The sequence below is a fragment of the Oxyura jamaicensis genome, chromosome 1, assembly GCF_011077185.1.
Source record: "Oxyura jamaicensis isolate SHBP4307 breed ruddy duck chromosome 1, BPBGC_Ojam_1.0, whole genome shotgun sequence".
NCBI classification, from domain to species: domain Eukaryota; kingdom Metazoa; phylum Chordata; class Aves; order Anseriformes; family Anatidae; genus Oxyura; species Oxyura jamaicensis.
Window position 1 is genome coordinate 202,796,708 of NC_048893.1, and position 22,656 is coordinate 202,819,363.

Consider the following 22,656-nt stretch of genomic DNA (forward strand, 5'->3'; position numbering starts at 1 on the left):
GGGGGGGCAGGAATGGGGTGCAGGTAGTAGAAATGGGGTCTGGGGGGTGCACACAGGAATGTAGGAGGGTGTAAATGGGGTGTAGAGGGGTGTACGGGGGTGCAAATGGGAATGCAGGGATTAGAAATGGGGTGCACATGAGGTGCCCACAGGGGTGTGGGGATTGCATAGGGGGTGGGGGCAGAAATGGGGTGCTGGGGGGGAAAGGGGAGTGCAAATGGGGTCTGGGGCGTGCCAATGGGGCTGCAGTAGGTGCAAATGGGGACACGGGATGTAAATGGGGTGCACATGGGGATGTAGGGGGGTGAAAATGGGGTGCACGTGGAGTTGGGGGGTGTAAATGGGGTATACATGGGGTGTAAAACGGGGTTCAGGGTGTAAATGCGGTGCACATGGGGTGCACGTGGGGTGGGGAGGTAGAAATGGGGTACAGGGGGAGCACATGGGGATATGGGAGGTGCAAAGGTGGATGCAGGGGGTGCACATGGAGTGGGGGGGGGCAGAAATGGGGTGCAGGGGGAGCACATGGCAGTGCACATGGGGTGCAGGGGGGGCGCATGTAGAGTGTAGGGGGGCAAACGGGTGCACATGGGGATGCAGGAGTTAGAAATGGGGTGCACACGGGGTTGCAGGGGGCGCACATGGGGTGGGAGAGGAGAAATAGGGTGTGGGGGGTACACATGGGGTGCACATGGGGATGCATGGGGTGCACATGAGGGTGCAGGGGGGCAGAAATGGGGTTCAAGGGGTAGAAATGGAGATGCAGGGGTTGGAAATGGGGTGCGGGGGGGGGCGCATATGGGTTGCAGGGGGTGCACATGGGGATGCAGGGGTTAGAAATGGGGTGTGGGGGGTGCATATGAGGATGTAGGAGGTGCAAACAGGGTTGTAGGGGGTAGAAATAGGGTGCAGGGGGTGCACATGGGGGTGCCAATGGGGATGTGGGGGTGCAAATGGGGTTGTAGGGGGTAGAAACAGGGTGCAGGAGGTGTTCACGGGGGGAACATGGGTGCAAGGGTTCACGGGGGGGTGCATTGGGCAGACGAAGGGGTGCACAGCAGCACGTGCGGTGCACATAGGGGTGCTGCAGGCATATGGGGGTGCACGGGGGGGTGCAGTGTTTGCAGGGGGTGTGCAGAGGGGTGCGCATGGGGCTGCACAGGGCGTGCAAGGGGTTGATCAGGAAGGGCGCAGGGGGTACACGAGCACAGAAAGGGTGCAGGGTGTGCAAAGGGTTGCACGTGGCAGGGCATGGGGTGTGCAGAAGGGGTGCAGGGGGGTGCACATAGGGGTGCAGGGGGTACAGAGGTTGCACATGGGGGTGCAGGGGTGTACATGTGGGGTGCACGGAGTGCACATGGGGGTGCAGGGGTTGCAAGGGGGTGTGCGTGGAGCTGCATAGGGGGTGCGGGAGGGATTGCAAGGGGTACACGGGGGGAGGGGGGCCATGGGGGTGCACCGAAGGGGTTTATCAGGGTGCACACGGGGTTTGCAAGGCATGCATGTGGGGGTGCATAGGAGATGCAATGGGCGCACAGAAGAGGTGTAGGGGGTCTGTAGGGCATGCACATGGGGTTGCATGGGGGGGAGTGCCCAAGGGGGTGCATGGGGGGATGCAGGAGGCACGCAGGGGGGTCCATGGGTGTGCACAGGGGTTACAGGGATGTGCACGGGGTTGCATGAGGAGGGCTGTCCTGGGAGAGCATCGCTGATGCAGCAGAGCCCAGGGGGCAGAAGTGACGTTCCCAGTGGGTGGGAACGAAATGATGCCGATCAGACACGCCGGTGGCTGGCTTTTTTCCCCCCAGTGCTCAGGTTGCTTGGCCAGGCTCTTGCTTAGCTTATTAGATCTGCTGCAATGAAATCTTTGAAATATATCAAGTACGTTTGGATGTTTCCTTGACGAAAATTACCGGGGCGGTTTGCAGAGCACGAGGCAATTCTCATAATTGCATTTTCCCCAAGTGCTCCGGCGCTGCTGCTGCTCCGGCGCTGGCTCCTTTATTATTGATGAGCTGCTTTACTCCAGTTCCCAGAAAATGACCCCTGCCTTCCCAGACCTTTAACGGCCTTGAACACTTTTGCAAGCTAACTTGTGTTCTCCTTCCTCTTGCAGCTATTAGTTTATTTAGTGCTGCTAATTACTCCTAATTCGCTTTCCCCAGGAAACCTTCCCCAAACCATCGGTGATGCAGCCCATCGGTGTCTGCTGCTGAAATACATCTCGGCCCCATGTTTCGGCAGCAGCACACGACCTACAGACAGTTGAAGGAGCTCAGATACACGTGTATCAGGAGAGCAAGTCCCCCTTTACACCCTACACACGGCTACCAAAGTGCTTTGAGGGGGCAGGAGCGTGGAGCACAATCACAATATATTGTGATGGGTGCTGTCGTGGCGGTGGGTGCTGTCTTCCTGGAAGGCCTTTGGCACGTTACCCCATAAAATTCTCACAGAAAAAACGTTGGAGGAAGGGCTGGATGAGCAGGCCGTGAGGTGGATCGAGAAGGGGACGAATGGTTGGACCCAGAGGGTTCCAAGTCATGGTGCAAGTGGTCATGGTGCAAAGTCTAGCTGGAGGCCTGTAACGAGCAGAGGGGGTCAATACTGAGTCCAATCTCATTTAACATCTTAATTAATGGCCTGGTTGGTGGGGTAGATGCACCCTGAGTATAATTCACAGATGATGTGAAGCTGGGGGGAGTGTAGGATTCATCAGAGGGCCATGAAGGCTCCTGAGGGCCCTAGGTAGGTTGGTGAGGTGGGCTAGGAGGAACCTCATGAGGTTTAGCAAGGAGAGGTGCAGGATCCTGGCTCTGAGGGGGGAGCAGCCCTGGCCCCATCTTGGGGAGAGCCCAGCAGGGCCCCAAGGTGCGGGAGGGCCTGGAGCACCTCTGCCATGAGGAGAGGCTGCGAGAGCTGGGGCTGCTCGGCCTGCAGAGGAGGAGGCTCCGGGGGAGGCTCTCGCCAGGGGTGCCCAGGGCCAGGAGCAGAGGCCCCGGGCCCAGCCTGGAGCCCGGGAGGTGCCCCCTGGGCCCCAGGCAGCACTGCTGGGCCGGGCGGGTGCCGGAGCCCTGGCCCAGGCTGCCCAGAGAGGGGCTGGGGGCTCCTCCGCGGGGTCTCCAGCAGCTGCTGGGATGTGGGGCTGGGCCCCCTGCTCGGGGTCACCTAGCTAGAGCAGGGTGGGAGCAGCTCACCCAGGGGTGCCCCCAGCATCAGCCAGGCCACGGGGCTGCAATTCTGTTTTTGAAACAGTTCAGAGAATGAAACTTCAGCAGAGGAACAAGTTCTCTGTGAGTCAGAGAGGAACAGGCAGATGCAGCACTGCTCTTACAGATGCAAACCCCAATTTTTTTTGCATCCCTGCTTATCGCCATGCAAGCCTCTGCACACACAGGCGTAACCCACCCGTCTCTGCATGCAGGATCAGGAGGCACTTTCGGTTCAATGCCTGCAAGCGCGTACAGCAGCCGCCTTCCCGTGCCTGGCTGTAGTTTTCCACTGTTTGCTTCTGTTTGTCCATGAATCATTTCGTTTTTTACGATGACCACAGATGCCCTCAAGCCTGGACCCCAGGGCGCTGCAGGTTCAGTGCCTGTCCCAACAGAGTTGTCATCTGCAGTGCTGCCGAATCATGATGGAGCTGCCTTTTGGAGCTGCTAATAGCGCTTACACATCTCTATAATACGGATAATAGTCGCAATGGGGGAAAAAAAGAAGTGAAATAAACTGATCAAAGACTTTGTGAGCAGAGGGTGAAAAAGTGAGTATGACGTGATGTCAAAACGCAGCATGCTTTATCAAAAATATTTGCTTCCATGGCCTACCTTAGTTCAAAACACGTATTTTAACCCTTGATTTTTCATTTATAGTCATGCAAGTTCAAAATATTAGTCCTGCCACAAACGTAAGCAGGACGGGGAGGCAGCTGGGTACCCTGCAGGCAACGCGACTCACGACAAGCCAGGCACTCAGATTCATTTCCACCACTGAGCCTGAACATCACAACTGAAGCTCATGTTTTTCTTCCTTAAATTGTGTAGGGCAAGGAAGTTCCCATACTCCTGACCAGATGCTGGAAGTAGAATAATTAATCCTTCCCCAGGCTGGTTTAGCGTCCTGCAGCCCAACCAAGCACCATCTGCTGCACCCACCCGCTGGTGCAGCTGCTCCAGATGTTGCTCTCACGTTCTCCAGCCTTTCTCGCCGCATCAGCACAGCCTGTGGGTTGCAGCAGCTCTGCCAGCAATGGATGTGCTTCAACCCACGAAGACGAAACAGATTTCCTGACTCCGAATGGAGCATTGCCAAAAGGCTTGCACAGCTCCTGGTGGTGTGGATGAGAGCTCAGTGTTTTTCTGCCCTCAAAAAAACATGAACACACATGAGGGCAGAGTCTTTGTAGGGCTAATAGTAATGTGGGGCATATTCAGTGTCCATTGCATATCTAAAATGTGGGCTAATTTTTCTTTTTGGTGTCATTTAGCTGCTTTGGACAGGCCTATGTTGTTTGGCGGCAGTCAAGACTGCATAGCTGGAGGTGGTGCAGCCCCTAATATTCACCAAGATAAGTCAGCAATATAAGGGCCAATATATTCACCAATATAAGGATTTAAACTCCATCAAATGTTGAGCAAAGTGTTGGAGGCTACAAGAATAGGGACAAGGAAGGAAATCACCTGCAATGCCCTTGTGCAATGCCCTGGAGCCAAGACCCAGTGTTCTCCTCCAACTTCAGCTGGAAAGAATTCTGAGGCAACACCCCAAAATACCCCAAAAAAGCACCCACAACCTCTTAGCACCAATCTGCCTGAGCCTTCAACAGAATAATTAGTGCAGGAGGTTTTGTGAAGGCTTCATCCTCCAGGGTGTCCAGGCTGTGGCCAGGGGTAACAAGCAGTGTTATTCACAGGAAAAACAGTAAAAAGATAAAAAATAAAATAAAATAAATGCACCCACTGATACAGAAATAGAGTTATTAGTGGTGGGGTTGGGTTAGCTGTAGCATCGTTTAAAAGGGACATTCAGCCAAGGGACTTTTAGAGTTTTGTAAATAGTCATCTGTCTTAGTTTTTATTTAAAATAAAGAAAGAAAGAAGCACACAAAGGTTTCTCATGAAACCTGACATTTCCATGAAGCCGGGACAAGCCTCAAGCAGAGTGGGCAGGAGACCAGGTGACTGGGGGCATCTATGGCTCCATCAGATGCTGGCATTCAGCAACAGGCTGGAAGCTGGCAGACGTGGCCATTGCAAGCGGGTTTTGCTTCTCCTTCTGTTTGGGGTGGCTTGAGATGTTCATCGTGTGAAGGGTGGGTGAGAAGCTGGCCCTCCGCTCTCGGGAGGCCCCCCCTGCAGCGCTGCGTTCAGCTCTGGGCCCAGCACAAGGACACGGAGCTGCTGGAGCGGGCCCGGAGGAGGCCGCGAGGATGCTCAGGGGCTGGAGCAGCTCTGCTGTGGGGCCAGGCTGAGAGAGCTGGGGGTGGTGGGCCTGGGGAAGAGAAGGCCCAACAACCCCCAGGTGGGGAAGGAAGAGGGAAGAGGACTCGTGGCTCCATCACAAGGCCGTGTCCTCACTTCAAAACCTGCTGGAGCCGACGGGAAACACGCTCCCGTCGAGCTCAGTGCTTCTTGGCTCCAGCCCACGGCCCGCTGTTGTCATGGCTCACTAAGTTAAATATTTCGCTGACGCTTTCAGAAATGAAACCAGGGAACGCTTGACCCCTCGGCTGAAAGCAGACAAAAGGAAAATGCTGGGGAGGGAGGGAAGGGGGGGGGGGGGGGTTGCTTTAAAAAGGTGTTTGGGGTGGAAATTTAGCCCTTGGTTTGGTCTTGGTTATGCCTCTGCTAGGAAATGGAAAGAGACGGGGACCATGCTGTGGGCTTAGGGACAGACGGCCACCTCCCAGCTGTGGGAGGAAGGCCAGAAATGACCCAGGAAGCTCGTGGCGATGGGCAGAGCTGGGCTGGGCCCTCAGGTACCATTTTCTCTTGCCTGGGGTCAGGGCAGCACAGGCAGCTCTGAGCATCCCAGCCAGCTCTTGCTGTTATGAAGAACCTGGTGGGCTCCCAAAATTGGTCAACAGGATCTGAGATACAATCCTAAGTGGCAAGCAAAAAGGCAGCATGTATGTCAGCAGCAGGGAGCTGGGCCAAGATACTCCTGAAGGAAGGAAGGAGTGTTTTGGGGTAGCTGCCCTACAGTTTGGGGTCCCCTCTTCTGCACAAGCAATGGGGATGCTCTTTGCACTGCTCCATCTCTGTGTCTCCTGGCCTTGTGGTTTGGCTCGGTGGCTTGTTACCACCATCGTGTCCTTCATCTCAAATCAACAACACAATCCATCTCCTCACATGTTCTCTGGGTAGTGGGGTGCTAAGTCTGTAGGGACCCCAAGTCCGTGCAGACCTGGGCTGGCTCTGGCAATAGCAGGGGACACATCACAGCTATGGGAAACCCCAAGTAGACCAAGATGTGGGTTTTCTCCGAATTTTCACCCCAAATCTGGGCTTGCTTTGCATCACTTCAATGAGGAGCCAACATGGGAATTGCCCTGGGCACTGTGGAGGTTTTCCTGTTCCCTCTCAGAGAGGGAAATAACATTCAACCACTGCAATGCCCCAAGCGGTTAAGAAAATAATTCATCCGCCTGTTGATTTTAATCTTCTGGAATGCTTTTTGTAAATCTGGCTGTTTGCAAAGAGTAATCTCCTCCCCACAACCCCTCAGCCGGGCTCTCTGGGCATTCATGCTCTGGTTCCCCCTGGGTATGCCGGTGGGAATGGGGAATTGCTTCCCAGGAGGCTGCTCTGGAGCAAGGAGGGGGATCAGGTGTGTGTGGGCAGCTCTGAGTTAGCTGAGAAAGGCAGGAGATTGACATGGTGTCAAGATAATAAACATATAAATGTAAGAATAAATGGTGTTTTCATTTTAAATGAAAGGGGTGCAGAATAGTCCAGAAGATGTACATAGAGCCCAGAGAACCCCACAGAGAAGAAGGCTGGAAGCCCAGAGGGGCAAGCAACGACTGGTGATGATAATTTGCAGCTGAAATCGAGGCCTGTTCCCTAATCTGAAACAGAAGAACCTGGCCCTAAAAGCAAAATTTGGAGAGGAGCTCCAAGGAATCCAGGTCAATCGATTTCCATCCTCCCTCAGTGTGAAAGGCACTGCTTTCGGGTTGGGCTTGTGCATCTTCTTTACCCACAGAGAAGAAGCAGGATCTCTTCCTCCTTTTTGTTTTAAATAGGAATATGTAGGAATTTAAAAGCTGATGGATAGATAGATGGATAGATAGATAGATAGATAGATAGATGGATGGATAGATGGATAGATAGAAGGGTAGATACAGGAATGGACAGATGGATGGAAAGATGATAGATGGATAACCTGTATATATGGATGGATAGAGAAAAAGAAATGAACAAATGAAATGAAAATAACAAAGGAATGAAAGGATGAGCAAAAGAATGAAATTATCCTTAATTAACTTGTGATACCCCTGGGGATGTCCCAGCCATTCCCTTCCCCTCCTGTGTCTTGGCCAGCGCAGGAGCCAACCTTGCTGCAGAGCAGGTAAATCCTGAAACCGAGCCTGGGACTATCCAGCTGCAGCAAAGCAGATGTGCTGACAGATGTTTCTGGCTCCTCCTTTTCCCCTCCAGTCCCCGTGCTCTGATGAGATGGAGGCAGGTTTTGGGGGGCTTTACCCTGCCTGGAGCCACCCAGCTCCATCAGCCCCTTGCAAACCTCAGGCTGGGGTTCCCTCCTGCTCCCCAAAATCTGTCTCAACCCATGGTGAGGGCAGGAAAGCAGGAGGGGTGACAGGTCCTGGCCATGCTTTAGCTGCTCAAAAATAATATCCCAGTGCTCGGGCAGGGACACTGCATGCCCTGGCAGAGCTTTCTCAGAGCAGCCACCATTTCCCCCAGAATTTCCCCCAATTTCTCCATTTCAGCCTCATCGTTTTTTCCCCCCGGGAAGCCTTGCAGACCCAGCAGAAGGCAAACACGGAGCGTGGGGCCGGTGGCGGAGCCTCTGGACTTTCCCCACGCGGGGGTGCCATGGGGATGCGGATGGGACTGGTGCGCCCGGAGCCTGCCTCCTTCCTTCGTCCTTGCAGGGCTTTCGCTTTGCGTCCTGGTCGGGGACTGATCCCTGATTCGCGATGAAACGCTTAATTAAGAGTATCCTACGTAAACCAGCGTTGCTCTGAGAGGCGAATTCTCTTTGGCTGGAAGATGATTTTTAATTCCCTGAGAGGTGTCGGCCGCCACAAAGAGCAGCGGATCTGCCACTGGGCTGAGCGCACGGCTCGCTTACGAGCTGAGTTTCCCCACCTTACACAGCTGCCTTAAATCTGACCGGTGTCACGCTACGGCGCAGGCAAAAGATAACACCTCAGCAACTGAGACTGCTCCAGCTTTGCCATAAAAAGGAGATTAAACGGATTAGGTAAAACGAGATCCGCGTAGCGTGCTTTTTGCATGCTCTGGCAGACCCCAGCCAGGGAAAATCACTCCTTGGAGGTTGCCATAACATGGTGCCAGCTGAAGAAAACTTCAAGTGGCTCTTTAGGAGCTCGGGGCATGACTCAACCTCCTCCAGGTTAAGCTGGGGTGGAACGAAGCTTCTTAGAGCCCAAACTGCCAGCGGGGACGGAGGTCCGGCTGAGCAGCGAGCGCGGGCTGGGAGAGCGCCTGCGCGGCCCTGCCGCGTCCTGCTTAGGCTTGTTCCACCGCATTTCGGCGAAGGCAGCGTTGCTACACCCAGGCAGCTTTGTTCTCCGTAGCCCCAGCCTCTCCCCGTTCCTCCTTTGTAAATATTTACTATACCTGGGGGACGGGTCCGGGATTTGTTTTCACGAGAACGCATCCAAAGAGCAAATATTTCGGAGCAGAGAGGCTTGGCAGGTCGGTGGGGTTTGTTTTCCACCACGAGTTGGCCACTTTCCCACACCAGACATGAGCACCAGCTTCCGAGGAGCAGGACGTGGTGTTAGCCTGCCGTGGGAGGACAACTGTTTCCACATCCATCCAGGAGGGTCCTCGTGGTGCCTTCAAGTGGAGGTGACCTCTGTGCTGGTGTAAACCAGGTAAGTCCTAGCGCAGCCTCTGCTGCTGCTGCCTCCCATCCTGCGAGCTGGGAGCGGAGGGGAGGAGGCAAAGTGAGGACCCACGAGAGAGGAGGAGTATGTCCAGTGATGGCTCGATGGGTTTTAACCTCAGCTGGGAGTGAATCTGCCATCTGTGGGGCTTCCAAGGTCTGGTGGAGGAGAGAACTCCATGGCGTGCAATCCCATCAGGTTGTATTAAACACCCTTTGGCTGTTTTTCTGCTGCATTATACCAGCAGCACATCAGGAGGAGGAGGCAGGAGGTCACAGGAGTAGCTGAAGCGCAAGAAGAGTCTCCAAGAACCATCCAACCACTCCTAAAGTTTGGGAGCATCTTGTCCCAGGTGTCCCAGCAGGCTCAGCTTCATGGGCTCACCTTGTGTGATCACATTGTCCCTAGGACGTGGGACACCCAGAGATGGGTGCAGGGCCTCCTGCCAAGGGCCAGCCCCCTGGAACTTATATATAGATATAATATATATATATATAACTCCAGGAGCCCATGTCTGTGATTGAGCACGGGTTGTCACCATCACTCCTGCAGAGCTCAGAGGGGATCAGAGGTCCTGCTGTCACCTGCCTCCCTCCTGAGGGTCATCTACTAGGTCTGGGGCTGGGGACATCAGCGAATCCCCACCAGCCTCTTTCCTCCAAACTCTTCCCTGGGACAGAAACAGGGACATGGGCAAGTTCAGGGTCCTCAGCTCCTGTTGAAGCTGTCCTCGTGAAGGTGACCTTCACCTTCCTGAGCTTTGCTTCGTGCTGATAGCCTGGCCTCACCCACCCCGTTGACACACACGAGGCTTTCTGGCTGCCAGGCAGCGTGATTTGCTTGTGGCTTTGGGCATGGCACGGTGCCGGGCTGGCCGAGATCTTCAAGGCTTGATGGGTCAGGGAATTGCAGCACTCAGGAAGGATAGGGGACAGCAAGAAAAAAGGGACGAAAGGAAGGAAAAAAGCCCTGAGGGGACAAGAAACAAAAGGAGACAGCGAGAGGAGGCTTGGAGCAGGGAAGAGGAAGGACATCAAGGCAGGAGACAGGTTGTAGAAGTAAGGGAGGAGCACTGCGATTGCGAAATGTGGAGGCGAGTGACAGCAAATGTGAAGATAACAATGAGACTTGGCCCTTTATAAAGCACCAGAAGGACCTTGTGTGTTGTGTTACGAGCTGTTGTCACTTTGCAAGACCCTCCCATGCTTGCTTGGCACGCACAGGGTGAGAGGACACTCTCTGGCTCAGACCTTCATGAGGCATCTCCGCACGGTCACCGGTGACCAGGCTGAGCTGTGGGCTCCAAAAAGGGCGGTGCAGATCTCCAGCTGGCTTCTATGTCTTTAGCAGCCAGTGTCTTTGTCGTGGTGCAAAGCCAGAGCTGTAGGAGCATCTTCTCAGCTGTATGAGGACTTCTCCACACTTGAGGGTCTCTCACACCTTCCTTGGAAGATACCATCTGTTGTCAGGCTGATGGATTCCTACTCCATGGACTCTGCCGTGATGGACACAGGCAACACCAACCCCTCTCACCAGCACAGGCTTGCCACAACACAAACCCAGGAAGGAAAAAAAAAAAACAAACTCTTTATTAGCCGACCCAGATGACTTCAGCGCCTTGATCCCCCGTGCTCAAGCTGCCGCCCATGCAGGAGCACGCACGTCCCCGCGCCGTCCCCTCCACGCAGGGCGAGCACCGCGCGCGTTCCCGCTGCGCATTCCTCTGCCCGGCCGTGCGTCACCGCTGCTCTCCCCCCTGTTAATGCGTAACTTGAAACTCACTCGGGCACATTTCTGGGATCGCAGCATTATCTGTTCCCTCCTGGGTGCATCCCTGCCTGCTTGGACCGGGGGTATTTTTATCTGCGGGTGGCCGGTGTCAGGTGAAGGGCATGGGCTGGGGAGGACTGAGCAGGCCTCCTGAGGGTCTCCTGAATCCACGTGTCCTTCCAGGGCTACCAAGGTAAAGTCCTTCACGGGTAGAGGGTGAACAACCACCTGGAGAGGGGTTCTTCAGAAACGTGTCTCAGCATTTTGGAGACCAGGAGCTCCCCAGGTCTTAAGGCTCTGGTGAGGGTGGGAAGCCCTTCCTCTCCGTGTTTTCTGGCTGCAAAAGGAAAGGAACTGCTGGATTTCTCCCCGTGCCTGCGGTGGATGTCCTTGGACATGCCACCTCCAGCACTGGATGGTTTTTAGAGCAGGCACATCATTTTCCAGAGTGGTTCAGGCACAGCTGGCTGCCCCACAGGGCAGGGAGAGGGGATGATGCTGGCTCCTCGCCACCCTGTCCCGCTATCAGAGCAGGGCTCCGTGCCGAGGGCTTGGCCATGCAGGGCTGTATCAGCCCGTGGCTGCCTGGGCTGGGCAGCAGTGGCCCGTTTCCAGCGTTCCCCACTCGGTCGTGTCCTGCTGCAGCCCCGGTTATCAGCACCAGCCATTCCCAGCAGCCTGGCAGGGACACTTCCCCTGGGGCTTTCATGCACACGTCTCCATTCACCCGGCCCCGTGTTCTCCATTCACCGCTCTGTCTCCTTCCCTACAACCGTGGAGGAACGGAGGAAGAACCAGCGTTCTTATAAGCCCCTTCCACCCCCTAACAGCCAGCCTTTGAAGGCCAGGAGAATGGCCACGAGGAACTGCATGCCTTAGGGTCTTGATGCTACCCCAGATCCTCCAAGAACCTTTTCCCAGGCCACTGGAGAGCAGCACCTTCTCCAAACCAAAGGCGACTTTGGCAGGTTTCTTGCCAGCATCATGGCCACAAGCCCATCCTCCCTTCTCACTTTCTTTGTGCTTTGCACGCCGCTGTCATCTCGACCACCGAAGCAGTGCTTGGACCAGAAGAACTTCTTCCTTATAATTTTTTCTTCTGCTTTCATCCACATCACTTCCGTGGTGCAACTCAACGTTGACATCCCTTCCTCATTCGTTCCTTGGAGATGTCCCTACCCGATTCCTCCTCCTCTGTTTCAGTCTTCCCCATGAAGTTGGCGAGATCCCGGCACACAAAATATTACAAACGAAGACACGCCGAGGTTTTGCTTGCTTGGATAAGAGGCTGTAGGAACCAAGAGCATCCTTACAGAGAAGGATCCCATCGCTGTTGGCTCCTCCAAGGAAAAACCCATCCCTGGCTGCCAGCACGTGCAAGAAAAGCGGAGATGAACCTCCTAAGAAAACCCCAAGGAGAACTGCGGTCATCTTCAGGATCCTGCTCCAGAAGGGACCACCTGGCAGGAGGAGGAGACATCAGGACATGGATGGGTGTCCTTGGAGGTGCCCCTCCGTGTATGGTGGAGACTTTGATGGTGCCCTTCTTTACAAAGGCTTGGAAGGAAGTGAAACTGGGAGCTGGCAGCATGGCACAAACCAAACTCAGCCTTTTTTTTCCCCATTCTGCTCAAAAGGAGGGTTCCCAGCACCCTCCTTCAAGAGGATGGGTGTGGGCAAGGCGTGGGCTCAGCGCCTGGGCACGTAAGAGGGGAACTGAAACCTCCTTGGCAAAGCACGAGGCCCCCTGGAAGTGGTGGGAGCAACGTCCCGATGCTATTTTGGGGGTCAGGCTCTGGGACACGCTGAGCACTGAAAACCCCATCCCGTGCGAAGTTAAAGAAACCCGATGGCCCCGGAGATTTTTATTCTCCTGGAGCCCAGCGTGCGCTGAGAAAAGGGGATGAAACTGTAGCGATCCAATCGAATCGAAGCTGCAGCATTTCGGGCAGTGGGCAATCCCCTCATTTGACTCCCAGATGCGAAGGTACAGAAGCACAAAGGGAAGTGAGCCTTCCCCGGGAGCACGCTCCTGGTGCTGCCTTCAGCTTGGACATCAGAAAGCAACCAAAAAAATAAATAAATGCTCATTTCGGTGGTGATTTCTCAGCAGTACAGAGGCCGAACAGGTCCATGTTGTCCTCCCAAAGCCCAATGCATTCAGCTATGGTAGATTATCAGCCTCCCGAGAGCACTAAACAGACCCAGGGTCAGGCGTGCTGCTGAAGGGCTGCTGTTTTGATACGCCTCTTGCCTAAAACCAGCCCCCCCCCCTGCACTGGAGAAGCCTACCATTATCCAGAGCAAATTGCTTTCACTGCTTCCAGCTCCTTCCTCGTGCTCTTTGAGAAGTTTTCCTTCTCCAGGAACGGTTGACAGGTTACGGGGGCAAACAGTAAAATCCACTTACCAAGCCCGCTCTTACACAATAGCCTCTCCGGAGAGCCAGCTTTCATCTCTGAGTCATAAGGGAAATGAAACAGGAATTTATTTTGTTTTTTAACTCCGTGGAAGATGTAATCCACTTACTCTGCCCATTCACAAAAGCAGATGGCACGTCCGGAAAGTCCCAACATTTAGAGGCATAAACAGGAGCTGAGCTCAGCCTCATCACGGCCCTTCGGCGTATAGAGGGAGGATGCACATCTGGCAGCGCGCTGCTTAGAAAAGCTCAGACAAAGGGGTAAATCCTCCAAAACCGTGCCGTGAGGCACAAAAGAAGGAGATCTTGAAGGTGTGCTCATGGCGTGGATAGCTGAGATGAACTCTGTAGGCACAAAGCATCCCCGTGGCCTGGGTGAGATGCTTTTGCCAGCTGAGGTCAGGGAGGAGATGTTACCTGGTGGTGAGCATCGCCCTTACCAGGACGTGGGACTTTCCTCTCCTGAGCACCCCTTTTCCTGCTGCAAAAGACATCGAGCCTGGAAAGCCCTTTTGGCCAAGCTGCTTCTGAGCTTGCTGAGCCCTTAACTTGGCCGTTTGCCTCCCCCATGTTTCGTTCAGCCCTCCCTGGCCTCCCCTTGTCCCCCTCGTTCCCATGGGTGCACATCCATCACTCTCCCTCTGGGGACACCCAGCCCATGCCTGGGAGCCCGGAATGAGGTTGTAATTTCGTGGCACTGATGTTGTCCTCTGTGAGCAGGACTAAATCCACCCATGCAGATGCCACGACGTCTTGACGTGATGTCCAAGGAGCTGGATTTGAGCTGGAAGAGCTCAAAAATCGGGACAGGACAACCCCAAACATGCTGTGGGACAGTGGACATCCCCCACCCAAGTAGTGCATCTATGTGGGATCTTTGTAAAGACCTGGGAAAGCAGAGGTCAGGGAGCATTGCCTAACCCCAACCTTAACCCTAACCCTAACCACAACCCTAACCCTAACCCTGGGGAGGGTCTGCAAAGCGTTTGGGGTGAATCCGTGCTCCCCAACCCCTTGCAAGTGTCAGAGAAGAGCCACTTCCAGCCACAAAGCACCCATCAGCATGTTCATGGGTGCCAAAGCTGCAGACCAAGTTGTCACCCCAACTGGAAGGGCCGTGTGGGGACACCTGGGAGGGGCAGGAACCCCTGATCAGAAGGGGGGTGCTTCTGTGCTGGTGGGACAGGGCTTGGAGCCACCATCCCATGAAAAGCTTTGCATCAGGAGCTGGCAGCAGTGAGCAGCACCGAGCTGTCCCCATAAAACCTCGGCACGTGTGGATGCCCGAGAGCAAAACTCAATCCCAAGCATAAATCCCTGCTTGATGATGAAACACCGTGGGTTTTGGGGGAAGGAAATCAGACAACGGGGAAGGGAAGGGAAGAGTTAACCCATTTCTAGGTGCAGACGCAATGTCCCACCACAACAGCACTTGTGGGACCTTCTGCACGCTCCATGGAGGGCTGGAGGACCTGGGCACGCTTAATTGCTCTTTTAACAACCTCCATCACCCAACAGCCCGCGTGGTGGGAAGGATCATGCTCCAGGAGTTCAGGAACCACCAGGCTGGAGAGGAGAGGCTACGTGCTGGAGAAACGAGCCCATGGAGGGACCTTGGAGGCTTGGAAAGGAGGGCAGGAGCTGCTGGCTACGGGTTGTCCCCGGGTCAGCGGGGAGCCACAGCACCCCCAGAAGGGAACAGGGTGGTGGCTGTGGGGCCAGGTTGGTCCCCAAGGCCAGGCAGAGGGTGCCAGAGGGGAACAAGCCCAGCAGGGCCACCCAGGGGGATTTTATTGCTGCCTGCTGGGGTGGTGTGGAGGAGGTGGAGATGGGCTCTCCTTGGAGGTGCCCATGAAAGAAACCGAATCATAAATCAAAAAAGGGGGAATTCCCATTAGGTATCCCTAAAAAAAATCCCCTTAAGGGTGGACAAACCTTGCAAGAGAGCCCTGAGAGAGAGGGAAGTCTTCCTTTTTGGAGATATTTGAGCCTGGCCAGGCAGTACCTGGACCAGAGCATCAGTCCTGCTGCTGTCACCCCGCTTCTCGGGCTGGTCCTCGAAAGTGAGGAGGAGCCCCAGGAGCTGAAATGGGGCCAGGAAAACGTAGTATTGTGGAGAGTGACTCCCTGGTCCTTGCAAACAATGGGGAAACTGCGTGGAAATGTAATTAGCTAATGCAATTAAATCATTCCTCTTCAGCTAGCATGCTCTTGGCTTAGGCTCTCGAGGAGGTGAGGAGGTGTGATACCTCCTCCAGACTCAGCTTTCAGGGACGGGAAAACTGAGGCGTGAGCAAGAAATGTGGCCTGGGAGCACACAGAGATGGGGTGACAGGACCGAGGTGCCACCAGCTTTTCCCTCTGGTCTGTGCCATCTCCATCACCCCATGGCCACAGTGGGATGGGGAACACGGAGCCAGAGCAGTACGTAGGACCACCGGGGTTCCCCAGCATGGGAAAAAAGGGTGGTATTTTATCCCAAAATAGCTTTTTCGGTACAAAGGAAAGGGCTCCCCACGAGTGGGAGGGTTTCCTCCTGCCGCAGGAAGATGACTGACTCACTCCTATGGAAACTGGAGGGGCAGGGAAGGGGCGATCCCTCTCCCCAGTGGCAGTCCCTCCGCGGATAAACCCCCGTCCGCTTCCCTTGCAAACACCTGCTGCTGAAAACATCTATTCCTGGGCTTTTCTTATCAGATGGCCTCTTCATTCCTGAAGGTCACCGAGTGTCCTTGCTGAGGCTCCAGGCACACCCCGATGCCTTGCGATCACCCCGCGGCTGATGGATCGCCGGGGATCCCCACGCCTGGGAACACCAGGAAGCACCTGCAAGCACTTGGCCGAGGGCAGGGCTTTCCTCGCCGTGTTTTCTAACCCGCAGGAGGCAGATCCTGGTGCCGAGGGGACGGGCTGATGTTCCCAGGTCCCAGTTTTAATGTGAGCCACCAGCCTGAGGGGAGCGGCGGGTCCGTGTCCCACCACCCAGCGCGTCCTTCAACCCGGTGGGCTCAGCCACCAGGGATGGGACAAATCCTGAAAGGGAGCAAAGCCGTTGTCTGTTTCTCATGGGGAACCTCGTGCGTGGTCCGTATCTCACCATAAACCTTGACTTGACACCAAGGATGGGTCCTACTGGGGACACCCCATCAATTTGCCGGTGATCGCCCTCCACCCCATTAATTTACAGCGCAGAAAAGCTCAGCGCAGCTTCTCCTTTCCAAAAGGACCTGCCCCAATTGCCAAAAAAAGAGATCAAGACCTGGTTTATGGGGCATGAGGCCCTGCTTTGCTTGTCAAAGGACCCTTTGGTCCCTAGATGGCTAAGCCAGACACGAGCTCAGATGCCAGGACCATACGAGCAGGACATAGTGGGGTTTCCCTGTGGATGCCTCTAATGAAAGAGACGTTGCCTTTCTAACAGAGATCGACCCGAGTGGTAGCTGCTGGATTTCAGGAGAGAATCTGCGGGGTGAAATTCAGGTGGCAGCCCAAAAACCAGGACCTGGTTATCCACAGGTCTCACGGAGCTCCGTGGCGCTCAGCCCATTGCAGACTTAGGGCTGGCTGCGATGAACCAAGCTGCGATGGACTTTGGGCCGTGACCATCACCATTTGTACCTTCAGCCTGCCCCAGATCTGTTGGGATCGACTGATCAGAGGGTGACAGGATGGACCCGAGGGGTGGGAAGGGACCGCGGGAGGTCCCCAGCCCAACGTCATGCTCATGGCAGGGGCAGCTCAGGCCATTTGTGCAGGGCTGGGTCTCGAAAACCCCCAAGGATGGGCATCGCACTGCCTGCTGAGGGCAGGAAAAAAAAAAATCCCCTTAAATCCCATCTGAGTGATCAGTGGCGGCGATGACAGCGGTGCTGTCACGCAAATCACGAGTCACCCAGCCTGGCCGCCTTGGCCCTCGCTGTGGGAAGAGGACGGAGGCAGCAGTCCCAGGGAGCACCGTCCCCTCTCCTGGACCACCGCCGACACCAGGAGCAGCCCTGGGGTCTGTGCACATCCCAGGCTGCTGCTCGTGGTGCTGGAGGCCACGGGTTTGTCCCAGGTCTCTTTCCCTTCCCTCCCTCCTCGTCCACATGCCCTCCTCTCCTTCGGCACGGTCGGTGGTTTCGTTCCATGATGGCCTGACCGAAACGCCCTTCATTAAGCCCTCCTCGCTTGTATTTAGCTTGGAAACCCTCTCCTTTGATTTCAAGACTTGTCCGGGCAAAAAAATAAAATAAAATAAAATAAAAACAAGCACAAGACCAACTGTACCAGTTGGTCAAATAAACACTCATGCCTCCAAAGCTCGTTTTGCAAATCTGGACTTCCCAGCAGGGCTCTGACAAACGCTAGAAGCAGATCTACGAGGAAATACTTGTTTGACCTGGAGGAACCGAGTTCTGGTTAGCTAAATCTTGTGGATTAGAAGCTTCCCGGTGCACCGAGGACATCGAGCCTGGTGCTGGTGCTGAGCCTGCTGCCACCCGGGGCATCTCCAGCGCAGGGAACGCTCACCCAGCACCCCAACGTTCCCAGTCCGTGGTGGTCCCAAGCCAAGGAGCCAGCCTGGGAGACTCCGGATTAATCCCTGGAACATGACCTTTCGAAGCTGGGAGTGGTGGGAGAGTTATTTTAGCTGCTGCCGTGGCAAGGATCCAAGGGAGAAGGGCCAGCCAGGCCCTAGATAACAATATTGGCCTCCTGACAAGGACGCGAGCCTCCGGGCCGGCCTCGCTCCTGGGGGGTGATCACAGGGCGGGCACGGGAAGGCGGCTGCCCCCCCTCTCCTCCACCTGAGGGTCAAGAAAACCCCAAGAAGAGCCCCGTCGTCACCTGGCATTTCCCCAAATCCTGGAGAAATCCTCGCAGGCTGGCTTTACCAGCTCCCAAAATGCTCCTCACGTGGCCGGGGAGGTCACAGAGCCCTGCCTTCCTCAGGAGCGCTTTGGGTTCAGTCGGTGTTTAAATGGGCAAATTTGTGGGGAAATGGATTGTGATGGTAGAGGGAGTTGTAAAACTGCATCCGTCCTCCCCAAGGGCTTTTTGGAGCAGAAGTGGCCCCAGTGTGGCTCTGCTTCAAGCAGGGTTTGGGACACGGGTGCAGAAGTGCCACCAAGCCCCCTCCTCTTCCTCCAAAGGGCAGGATGGGTCCCTGGGGAGGGTCCTGGGGGGGATTCCTCATCACATCAGGGCACGGCCAGTTTGGGGTCTAAAGAGTGACACGGTGAGGCTCTTTGGCTCCTCTGAAACATGCATCTGGATGAACATCTCCAGGGGGATGTCTCGGAAAATCTCATTTTCTTGGCCGAGCTGGACGAGTTGCATCCTCCACCGCACGGTCCAGGGTCCGTGTGTCCGTCTGTCCGGCCAGCCCCGTGCCCTGGATCATCCCAGCATGAACCTCCCCAAGGACAAGCAGGTTATTTTGGAGCAGGAGGGGAAGGAAATGAATTCAAGAGGTCCGTATTGAGAACAACATATTATTTTTTTTTTGGAAACAAAGGGATTCCAGGGTGGGACCCGTGCTGGTCCCTGCAGCCTCTCCGAAAACAAGAGAAACGACCCAGAAAACTGCTGCAAAATGGCTTTTCCCCCTCCACCAATGGGAACTTGCTGCTGAGCATCTCTGCAGCCCTTAACCTCTGGAAAAAAAAATAGATAAAAAAGGATGATTTCAGGTGTGGGAGGCTATGGGGTCCTGCCACCCATCCCATAAACCAAATTCCGTCCTCGCAGATGCCAAATCCTCTGTGGGGGATGGAGCAAACCCAGGCTGTGCAAACCCCTCGTGCTGAGCTGGAGGTCAAAAAAAAAGCACACCAAGATCAGTGCCACCCCAAAAAATTTGGGCACCCCGTGTCCCTCCATGCTGCTCCAAGGGCTCCGTGTTCTCCCCCGGGTCCTACAAGTGGGGGAAGGAGCCCTTTCGGAGGCAGCCTCTCCCCAGGTGCTATTTTGGGCTCGGAGAGCTCTGCGGATGGGTCACTGCTGCTGTTTTTAGGAGGGCTCGGTTTCACCACGCGTTCTCACCACCTTCCCCAGCCCCCCCCTTTGTGCAGCCAGGATCCGCACCCGACCAGGGCAGCATCGCTCCTCCTGCACCCCGATTCCAGCACCCCCGGCTGCTGCGCCCTCGCTCAGAGCTCCTGGATAAGATCTCTGCCTTGTCTTTGTGTGTTCAGGTTCGGTTTTTCTGACGCTCGGTCTCATGCCCCGTTTCCCAGGCAGCCCGCAGCACACGTAGACCGCGCCGACGGGTTAATTTTAATGCAGCTGCCTCGCCTGGCTGCTTGTTTGAGGTCTGCATGGAGCAAAGCTGGTGGCCACAACGGTGTCCTTGTGCTTCGGCTCCGCCTGGGAGGCCACGGCAGCCCCAAATCCTTCTCTGCGAGCTCCTTGCTGCGGGAGGGGGGTGCTCCGGCAGTTTGCTAACACCGTGTGCAATGCAGGATGGAGCCCTTGGTTTCCAGGGGGGGTTCCCACGGTGTCCCCAGGAGCCCCCATGCACCCCCGGAGCTCTGTTCCTGTCCCCGTTCCCCCTCTCCGTGCCCCGTCCTGCTCTCAGGAGGCTGAGGCATCACCCGCCTGTGCTCACCAGGGAGGAAATGAAAACTGGGCTAAGTCACAAACCCCCAACCGCTGCTCAGAACAAAACCAGACACCCAGGTGGCCCGATTTGCAGGGCAAAGCCCCTTCGTGCGCCGCAGCAGCGTGGGAAGGACCAAACCCCGCTGCCCCCAGAGCTCGTGGGACGCCCGCCGTGGCGCCTTCGCGTGCACCAGCTCCTTGCACACCCAGCACCAAACCGCGGGATGGGGCCCCGGCCAGCAGAGCTGTGCTTTATCAACAGGAGGGGTTGGGGGAGGAAGCACGGCCCCTGCAGATGTTGATGTCTGGGAGGGAAGCAGATGCCAGCCCCGAAACGCCCTGAGCATCCCCCCAACGTGCCAGGCACTGGGTTCACCTTCCTCCTGCACAGGGTCAGACAGAGGGACGGGCTCACGGAGCTTTTCCAGCCCCCACTCCCACTTCCAAGCCTTCTTTCTCCTATCAGTGCCACCCTGCAGCTGCCAGGAAGGTGTCCCCGTGTCCCCAAAGTGCCCCGTGGTGCCGATCCCACCCCCTGCACGCCCTGCTGGAGGGCACCACCATGGCTCCGTCCTCCAGCTGGATTGCTTTTTTTTTTTGCTGCTTTATACACCCCAAAAGTTGCTCGTGGTCCTGAGCTAGAGCATCCTGGAGGGGGAATGTGGCCACCCCGATCTGCTCCCGTGGGATGTGCCCACCATGCAGGACACGTCTCTGCCTCCTGGTGAAATGGTGCCACCTCTTACAAGCCATGAGACCACGAGAAGCGATGGACTGCGCTTGGCCAGGTTGCACCGGGGCACCACCAGCACGGAAATTTAGGGTGAGACAGATCCACACGAGCGTAACCATCCCCACCCTGCTGTGGGTTCAGCCACGACGTGGAGCTGACGAGCCTGTCCCCTGCACCCACGGGTGAAGCTCCGGGCTGGGGTACATCCCCATTATCAGCCGGGAGCCCGATGCCCTCCGGTCCTCGCCTTCCTCCTGTTCCTGCAACCCCCCGCCTGGCCGCATTCCTCCCCGCTCGACACCATGGAAATGTTTGGAGAGCGTCGTAGAAACCTGCGCCGCTGCCAAAGCGGAGAAAAATCGGAGCGGGGCTGCCGGCCAGCTCCCCTCTGATGGGTATCGCCGCTCGACTCGGAACATGCGATTGCAGCTGCGCCGATCGTTCCCTGCTCTGCAGCTGGATTTAAAACATCTGCCTCTGCTTGGCTCGTCTGGGCTGCTTTAGGGGCTGGAAATGGAAAAGGTTCTGGGGGGCGTTGGGTCCCCTCTCGCCAACATGCACAAGGGGTGACCCTCACCTGCCGAGGGTCCTGCGTGAAGAAGGAGGGAGATGAGTGGGGGGATTAGAGGGGATGGGAAGCCTGGGGACAGCAGGAGGTGACAGCCCTCCTCCTGTCTCCGTCACATGCAAGTGAGTGGAGAAAAGTGGAAAGAATTCAGGTGGAAAGGTGAAAGAATTCAGAAAAGGCACCGGTCCGCTGGGAAGAGGAGTTTCCGGGGGCCAAGGACAGCGAATCGCTGGGCTTCATCCACAAAATCCCTTTGGAAAGAGCCAGGGCGAAGGCTTTGGAGGCTGACCCCGGGATGGCACAGCCTGGATCCTCAGGGAAGGGGACATGGAGTGGGATCATCCACACCACACACCACCAAGGCACCCAAGGGGCTCTCTCCACACCCAGCCCCGTGGTGCTGTTGCAGTGCCAAGACTAATTAAACCCCAGAGAGACAGGATTAATGCAGCTGCCCTGCCGGCTCACGCTGTCATCCCGGCGGGGCACCAGCCTGATCCTCGCACACGGGCTCTGCCCAGGCACCCCCTCCCTCCGCGCAGGCACCCGGCCCGTCCTTCCTCCCTTATCAGCCCCAAATAGCTGCGCCGTGATGCATTGTTTTCCCTCCTCAAACAAATTACATCAGAAGAAGGAAACACTTTTTTTTTTTTTCTTTCTTTCTTTTTTGGCACGGAGGGCTCTCAGCAGGCGCTCGGTGCCAAGGGCTCATATCCTCGTAATGCCTCCGGAGCCAGCCACCACTTTCTGATGGTGAATAATGGATGGTGGCCGGGCCCTTCCCCTTCTCCTGGCTTTACGATCAGCCCGGCTGCATCCAGGAAGGGTGCTGGGAGGTCCGGGGAGCCTGCCTGGGGTCGGATCCAGCTGCAGGAGGAGGATCTGGCTGCCGCCCATGGGCGCAGATGGAGGAATACACGGGGGAGCGCCGGGGCTCGCTCGGCGTTTGCGGCGGTAGAAAACAACCGGGCCACCTGCGTGCGCCTTGGTGGGGCTCGTTTCCCAGCCTCACCCTGCCCAGAAACCCTCCAGAGCCCCAAATTTGGGGGATTTTTCGCCCCAAGTGAATGGGTTCCGCTAGGGAGGTAAGGTTGGACGTGGCCTTGGGCATCCTCTGCAGGGAGAGGCAGGGCACCGGTCCTCCAGGGCTCCCTGCAGCTTTTTGGGGAGGCTGTGTCCTGCCAGGGCTTCTTGGGGACAGACCAAAAACATCTCCCTAAAGGAGGACACGGGGGTGGTGACCCCCAAACTCACACCCACGGCACCCAAAATTAACGTTAGGACCCTCCAGAGGTGCTCCTGGGACCCCTTTTCCCCCACGTGGCTGCTCCTTGTCCCACCTGGCTCCAGTCCTGGGGCACCCCAGGGTGTAAGGGGGGGTTTGTGGGGCCATCCTTGGTCCCACCACTGGGTGTGGGGGGGTCCCAGACCAAATCCCAGCCCTGGTCCTATCCATGGTCCTATCAAACAGGGGG

The 22,656-nt window shown here is 56.1% G+C and overlaps 1 protein-coding gene and 1 long non-coding RNA gene across 7 annotated transcripts in view; both read left to right on the forward strand.

The window, feature by feature from the left end:
• LOC118176950 overlaps positions 1-983 on the forward strand; it is a 21,632-nt gene extending 20,649 nt beyond the window's left edge. The window contains exon 3 of the long non-coding RNA XR_004755605.1: positions 973-983. This is a non-coding gene — a long non-coding RNA (uncharacterized LOC118176950). The remainder of the gene's footprint in view (positions 1-972) is intronic.
• A 6,909-nt stretch (positions 984-7,892) lies between these two features.
• P2RY2 (purinergic receptor P2Y2) overlaps positions 7,893-22,656 on the forward strand; it is a 22,924-nt gene continuing 8,160 nt past the window's right edge. Inside the window, exons 1-4 of one of the 6 annotated variants that reach the window (XM_035344049.1) lie at positions 12,838-12,902; positions 14,893-14,896; positions 16,565-16,573; positions 20,974-20,984. In XM_035344049.1, the coding sequence (XP_035199940.1) occupies positions 12,853-12,902; positions 14,893-14,896; positions 16,565-16,573; positions 20,974-20,984 (74 nt within the window). In that variant the 5' untranslated portion in view covers positions 12,838-12,852. Of the gene's footprint in view, positions 9,092-9,364; positions 9,523-10,450; positions 10,613-12,837; positions 12,903-14,892; positions 14,897-15,992; positions 16,536-16,564; positions 16,574-18,795; positions 19,440-20,973; positions 20,985-22,656 lie in introns of those variants that run through there. The other 5 variants (XR_004755530.1, XR_004755531.1, XR_004755532.1 and 2 more) reach the window with 5 other exon arrangements.